General features: G+C 33.5%; 1 protein-coding gene across 2 annotated transcripts in view; it reads right to left on the minus strand.

Annotated features, from left to right (window-relative positions):
- Positions 1–9,551: 9,551 nt before the first annotated feature.
- anapc10 (anaphase promoting complex subunit 10) overlaps positions 9,552–9,893 on the minus strand; it is a 10,708-nt gene continuing 10,366 nt past the window's right edge. For both annotated transcript variants that reach the window (XM_056449823.1, XM_056449821.1), the window contains exon 5: positions 9,552–9,866. In XM_056449823.1, the coding sequence (XP_056305798.1) occupies positions 9,636–9,866 (231 nt within the window). In that variant the 3' untranslated portion in view covers positions 9,552–9,635. The remainder of the gene's footprint in view (positions 9,867–9,893) is intronic.

Consider the following 9,893-nt stretch of genomic DNA (forward strand, 5'->3'; position numbering starts at 1 on the left):
TTTAGTATCACTACTCCAGTCTTCATAATCCTGTCAGAAATCATTGTAACTTGTAAAATATTAAGTTCTGTCATCATGGCTAAGATTAAAATAAAATAGTTATTAATACTATCATATTTAAAATGTATTCTCTCTCTTAAACAGCACTTTTTATGCTTTAATACTTCAACTTCAACTGATTTCAGAAACATTTCTTATTGTTACCAGTGAGGCCACAGTTGTGCTGCTTCATATTTTAGAGTAATTTACCATTTGAATCGCCTCACACCCAGCACTCGGCCTGTTTGAACTGTTACCGTCTGGTCAGCCCTACATAGCACTGAGCACAAAAACAGCCAGACACAAGAAAAGTTTCTATCCTGAGGCTATCTACCTCATGAACAGCTAAATATTCCCCTATTATGCAATAAACATGTGCAACACTTTCTCATGCGCTTGTACACAGCACCTTATAACAATACACAATGCAATACTGTCTCATACTTGTCCACAGCACCTTATAACCTGTATATTTATAATAAATCTGTACATATAATTCAACATCCAGAGCTTTTTGACTAACTGCATCTCTGTTTAATGTTTGTCGTCTTTTCTCATAGTTATTTATGTTTTTAGTAGTTTATGAAAACTCATGTTTTCACTGTCACTTTATGTACACTGGAAGCTTCTGTGGCCAAAACACATTCCTTGTGTGTGTAAAGCACACTTGGCAATAAACCCGATTCTGATTCTGAAAGTTGGTGGTAAGAAAGGGATGGATATTTCCACAATGGATGTTTTAAATCAGTAATAAGTATCAATAAAAAGACATTTATAATATAAGTATTTCATTTTAGGGTGGCACGGTGGTTTAGTGATCATCTAACAGTAAGTAGGTCGTTGGTTCGAGTCCCGGCTGGGTCAGTTTGCATTCCTGTTTGGAGTTTGCATGTTCTCCCCGTGTTGGTGTGGGTTTCCTCCGAGTGCTCTAGTTTCCCCCCCAGTCCAAACACATGCGCTATAGGGGAATTGATGAACTAAATTGGCCATAGTGTATGAGTGCGTGAATGTGAGAGTGTATGGGTGTTTCTGTACTGTGTTGCAGCTGGAAGGGCATCCGCTGTGTAAAACATATGCTGGAATAGTTGGTGGTTCATTCTGCTGTGGTGACCCCTGATGAATAAAGGGACTAAGCTGAAGGTAAATGAACAATGAAAGTATTTCATTTCAGATTCATCAAACAATCCTGAAATATAAAGGTTTCTACAAATATATGAAGCAGCATCACTGTTTTGAGTGTTGATAATAATAAGAAATGTTTCTCCAGTATCAAATCAGCATTTCATAATGATTTCTAAATGAGTCTGAAGACTGGAATAATAATGTTGATGATGAAAACAGCTTTACATCACAGAATTACATTCCTTTTTACAATATATTCACTTAGAAAACAGTTGTATAAAAACTACATTAGTATTTCACAATAATATGATTTCCACTGTATGTTTATTCATTCATTCATTTTCTTTCCGCTTAGTCCCTTTATTAATCAGGGGTAGCCACAGCGGAATGAACCACCAACTTATCCAGCATATGTTTTACACAACGGATGCCCTTCCAGCCGCAACCCACGACTGGGAAACACCCATTCACACTCATACACTATGGGGAAAGTGGAGCACCCGGAAGAAACCCACACCAACACTGTAGGTTTGACCATATAAAATCAGCATCGCATGCCAGTGTTCATCGGTTTTGATGTCAGAAAGCTGCTAAAGCTCAGAGCCAGTCATTTCTGAAGCTTCAGTAAAATCCCTCCATACTGAGAGAACATTTCTGAAAGCGATCGCAGATAATTTACATGATCTGTTTTTTCTTGAGAGTAATGAAAAACTCAAAACATGAGCACTTTATACTACAGTGGCTGTCGAATGCTTGATTATGATTGGCTGTTGAATGCTTGATTCTGATTGGCTGATGAGCGTTCTAATTATTTTCAAATGCACAGCTAAAGTAGTCCCAGCAGGTTTTGAGCGCATTACAGCTCCATATCACTAAGCTGAATGATTAAGTTATTTCACAGCTACAGCAGTCCAAAATCACATCAAAACACAACAGAAGGCTTTGGAGGAGAGACTAGTGCTACACACAGGAGCAGTTTGAGGACAAATACCTGACAAATGTCTCAAATACAACATCTGAACAGCTTGTTTTAGCTGGTCATTTCCTAGCCTGACCAGATAAGACCAGGCTGGAAATGGCCCAAACTCTTTTAATATCAGACTGGTTGACTAGCTAAAACCAGCCAACCAGCTTAGGTTAGTTTAAGGTGTTTTATTCAGGTACAGTGGAACAACAGTGGAAAACTGTTAATTTAATGGATATTTTTTACAGTGTACCAAACAAATCACTAGATCTCTAAACCCTTCAAGTTTTAAATCTCATGATATTTCTTTCAACCTTTTTCTGGAGATGAATTTTGTTCGTGCGATAAGCTTCAGTGAACCATATTGATATATTTTCGTTCAATTACATCACATTTATTAATCAAACTTGTTATTAAGATTTCAGTGTTTTGAGGGATCTTGAGCGATTTTCAATGACATTTGTGATATTAAACGAATGGTGACAAGTTTGCATTCCTGCACCAATAAATGAATGAGCATGACAGATGATTATTTTACTTCCATGCCCACCAAGTGTAATAAAATACAAACTATGCATAGTTTTACCCTATTTTTAGGCTACATGTGGATAAAAAAACACCTATTTTACAAGAAAATGTTTCATGAAAACCTACACTTTCTGTTGTAGATTTGCCAGTAATATTTTAGACGTGAGCATGCATTCACAATGGTGTGAACCGTTTAGGGGTGTGGTTAAATGTATATTTTAGCTATCTATTATCTATTAATTATTAATATTATTTACAGATCAGAGCAATATTTATTTATTTGTTTAATTAAAGAGCAGACCCCCCTTCCCCCTTTACATCTTGTTTTGATGTCCTTCAGGGGGTATAAAGTGTTAATTAGGGAGTTCAGACCACCCAAACCCCCCTGTAATTTATAGTAAAAGTTTGTAAAATAACAGAACAATTATGACTGAACAATCCAAACTTAAAACTATTAAAAATGTCAATAAAAGTCACTTTGTTTCAAACTTTTCAATGTCAAACATTGTTGGAGGAGAGATCAAAGTCAAAACATGCATTGCAAAACACGGCCTTGCTGGAAAAAACCCTCTAAACCAGCCTAAAGTGGTTGGCTGGTTTTAGCTGGTCGACCAGCCTAGTTTTAGAGGGGTTTCAACCATTTCCAGCCTGGTCTTAGCTGGTCAGGCTGGGAAATGACCAGCTAAAGCCAGCTTGACCAGGCCAAAACATGCTATCTTAAACCAGGCTGGTCTAGCTGGATTCAGCTGGTCATTTCCCAGTCTAATCAGCTAAGACCAGGCTGGAAATGGTTAAAAACAGCCTGGAAATAGCCAAAACCCCTCTAAAACCAAGCTGGTTGACTAGCTAAAACAAGCTAGCTTCGGCTAGTTTAAGGTGTTTTATTCAGCAGGTGGAAAACTGTTAATTTAATGGATATTTTTTACAGTGTACCAAAGAAATCACTAGATTTCTAAACCCTGTAAACTTTAAATCTCATGATATTTCTTCCAACCTTTTTCTGGAGATGAATTTATTGGAGCAGTGGTGCGGGTGGTGCTGAGTGGACGAGATGTCGAAGAAATCGATTCAGTGGTGTGTTCAGATCCTTCAATTACATCGGTTGGATCTGTGTCGTCAAAAAAGTACTCTAAAAAGTATGTAGAAGACCCATTTAAACCACTCGTCTCAAGATCATCATTGGTTTGGACATTTGTTTTGTTGATCAGATATGTTGAATCTGCTGTTGTGATGTTAATAGAAATGTTCATTGTTTCAGTAATGTTCCTCTCAGAAGGCGGCGGCGATGGCGTGGAGAACAGCCCATAATCACACAACAGAAGAAGAGCTGAAAACAGAATCAAAGAGGACAAAAGATCAACTCAATAATAATGTTTTCTAAAACACTTTAAGCTGCTTAAAAGCGTAATATTGTGTGTTTTATTTATTCTTTGGTTTGTACAGGTGTCACATTAACACACATATCAAGTGCAACACAACTGTAAAACTATAATGACAATTAAATAATAAATGAACATAACAAAAGTACCACTACAATGAGAGCATATATAGCAAAATAACAAGTGATAAGTAATACAATGAATACAATTATATAATGAATATACATGAATAATAATATCATAAATAATTATGTGTAATATTATTTTAAATAATTCTCTGAATTACAATTTATAGTTATTTGTTTAAGTAAAACAATCTTTTTTAATAAACTACTGATGATATTTCTTAACTTTGTTTTATAAAATGTAGTCCTTCAGAGCATAAAATGACAACTGCTCAAAATAATATTCTGTTTTCATTGCATTTAATATTCACACACACATATTCATTACACTGAAAAAAGTGTTGCATGCAGAACTGTTGCAAACAATTTATTTGAGCTGAATTTAAACAAACAAATTAAATTTAATAATGTTCAACTTAATTTGTTTGTTTAAATTCAGCCCAAATAAATTGTTTACAACCACTTAACGTAAAAAATTGAGTAAATCCAAGGAATCACCTTTGAATAATTTTTGTTGTACACAACACCAATGTTTTATCATATATATATATATATATATATATATATATATATATATATATATATATATATATATATATATATATATAAAATCAGTGTAGTTATAGGAAATCAACATTTGATGGAAAACACAGATTTTCAATCACAACACGTCATTATATAGTTTTTTAAATATTATATTTAATAATAAAAACTATTTTTATTCTCACCTTCATTTGATGACTAAATATTACAAATATTTATAAATTTACACAAACACATAAAAGATGTTGAGTTATATCAACTCAATGTTGAGTCAAATATAGACAAACTAAATGTTGGGTTCATTTTTTCAATTAAATATAAATGACAATTTTTGACACAACGGTTGTGTTTGTTCATTTTGACCCAGCATTGGGTTACGACAACCCAGTATTTCATGTAGTAGATTCACAATATCTTCTCTCTTAGTTCCAAAGCTTCTACAGGAAGATCTTTTAGTCATTTTCAATATATAAAATAAATAGTTTAAAAAAAACTATTGTTGTTTTGACCAACTCTCCTTTTCTAACTAAAATAAGGACATTTCTAGAAAACAAAATGAATATTTGATGCAGACACAATTACACTTTAAAGAACATGCTGGGTCATTTTTAACTCAACATTGTCTCAAATATGGATAAAATGTTTTTACATTAAATTTATTGACACTTTTAAACGCAACTTTTGGGTTTGTCAATATTTGACCCAGCATTGGGTTACAACAACTTAGCATTTTTTCATAGAATCCAATAAATCCAGCACATCCAGAAATATTGGTCTCTTGTTTTCTAAAGCTTCCACGGGAAATTAATTTTTATATACACAATTTTTTGGAAAATTCAGTCAATAAGCGCACATATTTCACTTTAAATTATTCAACACAGGTATAAACATTAAAACTGAATAAATAGATTCACTCTAAAAAATGCTGGGTTATTTCAACCCGATTTTGGGTGTACTATGGACTAAACCAACTGCTGGGTTAATTTTTTTAATTAAATTTATAGGACCATATTTAACCCAATGTTTGGGTTTGTCCATATTTTACCCAATTTGGGTTTAAATAACCCAGCATTTCGTAGAATGTAAGAATTAATATAGCTAGACATCAATTGTTTTTATTTGTAAAGTGCTTTTCACAATAGTTATTGTTTCAAAGCAGCTTTACAAAAGGTGCACAGTATTGCATTACAATCAAATTCATAAAAGTGAAGGTCATTAGTGACCATAACTTTACTAGTTACTAATATTTAGTAATATAGGACAACACATACACTTCATCCACAAATACACTTCTTTAAACGTGTACGCATGGACATCACCTATATATTATATAACTGCAGGTTAACTATGTTCATATATAAAAATGTAACTGTTAAAAGCTGTTAGTTACTAGTTAATTAGTTGAAGTTATTAGTAATAGTTATGGTAACTAATAATCTTACATTTTCTGTTGTTGATTGTAATGCAGTAATGTGCACCTTTTATAAAGCTGCTTTGAAACAATAATTATAGTGAAAAGCACTTTACAAATAAACACAAACTAAACTGAATAATAACTTTAACTAATTAACTAGTAACTAATAGCTTTTAAAAGTTAAAGTTATTATATATAAACATTAAACCTGCAGTTATAAAGTATATGGGTGATGTCCATGTGTACATGTTCAATGAAGTGCAAACACAAGACTTGATTATCTTTCAAACATCTCCTTAACTTCACCAAGCCTTCCTTAAACACTATATAAAATAAAAAAAGACTCACCAAAAGTGTGTAAAAGTAGAGTGTGTGCGCGCATCTTTCCTCCTGCTCGTGTCAGGGCGACAGTAACAGTCCAGCTCCACCTAAAGTGTGTTTTTCTGTTCTCTGACACTTCTTCATCATGCAAAACCACAGCGAGCGAGAGGCCTAAACAGGATGCAGAACAGAGACACATGCAAACGTGCACCTTTCCTAACTGCTCAGAGGAAGTATAAGAAAGATTGAGGGCTAAATACAAGCTGTGACATCATATGGCAGATTATAAACACTTTTTAAAACCTCAAACACTTTGGTGATTGATAATGACTGGAAAAGCTGATAACTGATGCTTCTTTAAATTGGGTTTATTAGGGGTTGCATTAAAGAGTCTGCAGGTTTATTATGCATTTTTAAATATAGTGCAATGCAAATGCAGTTGCATGAGCAGATTTAAACTCTAATATTAATATAATACCTTTACCATAATTTAACCGTTTTAACTGAAATGAGTGAAATGCATGTACAAATTAAAAAACGGCTAAGATAGTGTCTTTTTATCAGTCACAATCTTATTTTTTGACTAAATAGCATCTCCTGGTGGAGAAATCTGAGCAATAATTGCAATTAAACACATTATAAAAAGCAATTACTTCCTTTAATTAAAAGTGAGCAAACCTGTTGCTTTTAAAGCGATTAGTTGACTTTAATAAAGTGAGTAGACCTGTTGCTTTAAAAGCAATTAGTTGACTTTACTTTAATAAAGTGAGTAAACCTGTTGCTTTTAAAGCGATTAGTTGACTTTACTTTAATAAAGTGAGTAGACCTGTTGCTTTAAAAGCAATTAGTTGACTTTACTTTAATAAAGTGAGTAAACCTGTTGCTTTTAAAGCGATTAGTTGACTTTAATAAAGTGAGTAGACCTGTTGCTTTAAAAGCGATAGGTTGACTTTACTTTAATAAAGTGAGTAAACCTGTTGCTTTTAAAGCGATAGGTTGACTTTACTTTAATAAAGTGAGTAAACCTGTTGCTTTTAAAGCGATTAGTTGACTTTACTTTAATAAAGTGAGTAGACCTGATGCTTTTAAAGCGATTAGTTGACTTTAATAAAGTGAGTAGACCTGATGCTTTTAAAGCGATTAGTTGACTTTAATAAAGTGAGTAAACCTGTTGCTTATAAAGCGATTAGTTGACTTTACTTTAATAAAGTGAGTAAACCTGTTGCTTTTAAAGCGATAGGTTGACTTTACTTTAATAAAGTGAGTAGACCTGTTGCTTTTAAAGCGATTAGTTGACTTTACTTTAATAAAGTGAGTAGACCTGATGCTTTTAAAGCGATTAGTTGACTTTACTTTAATAAAGTGAGTAGACCTGATGCTTTTAAAGCGATTAGTTGACTTTAATAAAGTGAGTAGACCTGATGCTTTTAAAGCGATTAGTTGACTTTAATAAAGTGAGTAAACCTGTTGCTTATAAAGCGATTAGTTGACTTTACTTTAATAAAGTGAGTAGACCTGTTGCTTTTAAAGCGATTAGTTGACTTTAATAAAGTGAGTAAACCTGTTGCTTATAAAGCGATTAGTTGACTTTACTTTAATAAAGTGAGTAGACCTGTTGCTTTTAAAGCGATTAGTTGACTTTAATAAAGTGAGTAAACCTGTTGCTTTTAAAGCGATTAGTTGACTTTACTTTAATAAAGTGAGTAGACCTGTTGCTTTTAAAGCGATTAGTTGACTATTTTAATAAAGTGAGTAAACCTGTTGCTTTTAAAGCGATTAGTTGACTTTAATAAAGTAAGTAAACCTGTTGCTTTAAAAGCGATTAGCTGACTTTACTTTAATAAAGTGAGTAAACCTATTGCTTTTAAAGCGATTAGTTGACTTTAATAAAGTGAGTAAACCTGTTGCTTTTAAAGCGATTAGTTGACTTTAATAAAGTGAGTAAACCTGTTGCTTATAAAGCGATTAGTTGACTTTACTTTAATAAAGTGAGTAGACCTGTTGCTTTTAAAGCGATTAGTTGACTTTAATAAAGTGAGTAAACCTGTGGCTTTTAAAGCGATTAGTTGACTTTACTTTAATAAAGTGAGTAGACCTGTTGCTTTTAAAGCGATTAGTTGACTATTTTAATAAAGTGAGTAAACCTGTTGCTTTTAAAGCGATTAGTTGACTTTAATAAAGTGAGTAAACCTGTTGCTTTTAAAGTGATTAGTTGACTTTACTTTATTAAAGTGAGTAGACCTGTTGCTTTTAAAGTGATTAGTTGACTTTAATAAAGTGAGTAGACCTGTTGCTTTAAAAGCGATTAGCTGACTTTAATAAAGTGAGTAAACCTATTGCTTTTAAAGCGATTAGTTGACTTTACTTTAATAAAGTGAGTAAACCTGTTGCTTTTAAAGCGATTAGTTGACTTTACTTTAATAAAGTGAGTAGACCTGTTGCTTTTAAAGTGATTAGTTGACTTTACTTTAATAAAGTGAGTAAACCTGTTGCTTTTAAAGCGATTAGTTGACTTTACTTTAATAAAGTGAGTAGACCTGTTGCTTTTAAAGTGATTAGTTGACTTTAATAAAGTGAGTAGACCTGTTGCTTTAAAAGCGATTAGCTGACTTTAATAAAGTGAGTAAACCTATTGCTTTTAAAGCGATTAGTTGACTTTAATAAAGTGAGTAAACCTGTTGCTTTTAAAGCGATTAGTTGACTTTAATAAAGTGAGTAAACCTATTGCTTTTAAAGCGATTAGTTGACTTTAATAAAGTGAGTAAACCTGTTGCTTTTAAAGTGATTAGTTGACTTTAATAAAGTGAGTAAACCTGTTGCTTTAAAAGTGATTAGTTGACTTTAAAAGCAACAGGTTTACTCACTTTATTAAAGTAAAGTCAACCAATCGCTTTAAAAGCAACAGGTTTACTCACTTTATTAAAGCGATTAGTTGACTTTAATAAAAAGTGAGTAAATGTGTGATAGCGCATGTGTTTGGACTGTGGGGGAAACCGGAGCACCCCACCAACATAGGGAGAACATGCAAACTCTTCACAGAAACGCCAACTGGCCCAGCCGGGACTCGAACCAAACGTCTTGCTGTGAGGCACCATCAAAAGACACAAAACTTTTTTTGTCATAAAAAAAACACATTTATTTCCTGTAGATTTGCGCATGTACTTTTCATACGATTCTCTTCACAAACACATTTATTGCTGTCATCTGATGGTGCGGTACATCATGAAGTCAACAGTGGTGCATCGTGGGTATTTGCCAATGGAGCTCTCCTCCACGGGTGTGTAGACTTTAATCTGCCGCATGTGTGTGTCTCGTCCGTTCTGATGGTTTGCCAGCACCGCAATCTGAATCATGAAGGTCCTGATGGGATTGTTGACCAGGTCTAGCAGAGGGATGTGGATCCAGCCGCTCGGCTCCACCATCTCCAGCTGCTGCTCCAACACACAACACATCTGATC

This window comes from Danio aesculapii, chromosome 23 (assembly GCF_903798145.1).
Source record: "Danio aesculapii chromosome 23, fDanAes4.1, whole genome shotgun sequence".
Classification (NCBI taxonomy): domain Eukaryota; kingdom Metazoa; phylum Chordata; class Actinopteri; order Cypriniformes; family Danionidae; genus Danio; species Danio aesculapii.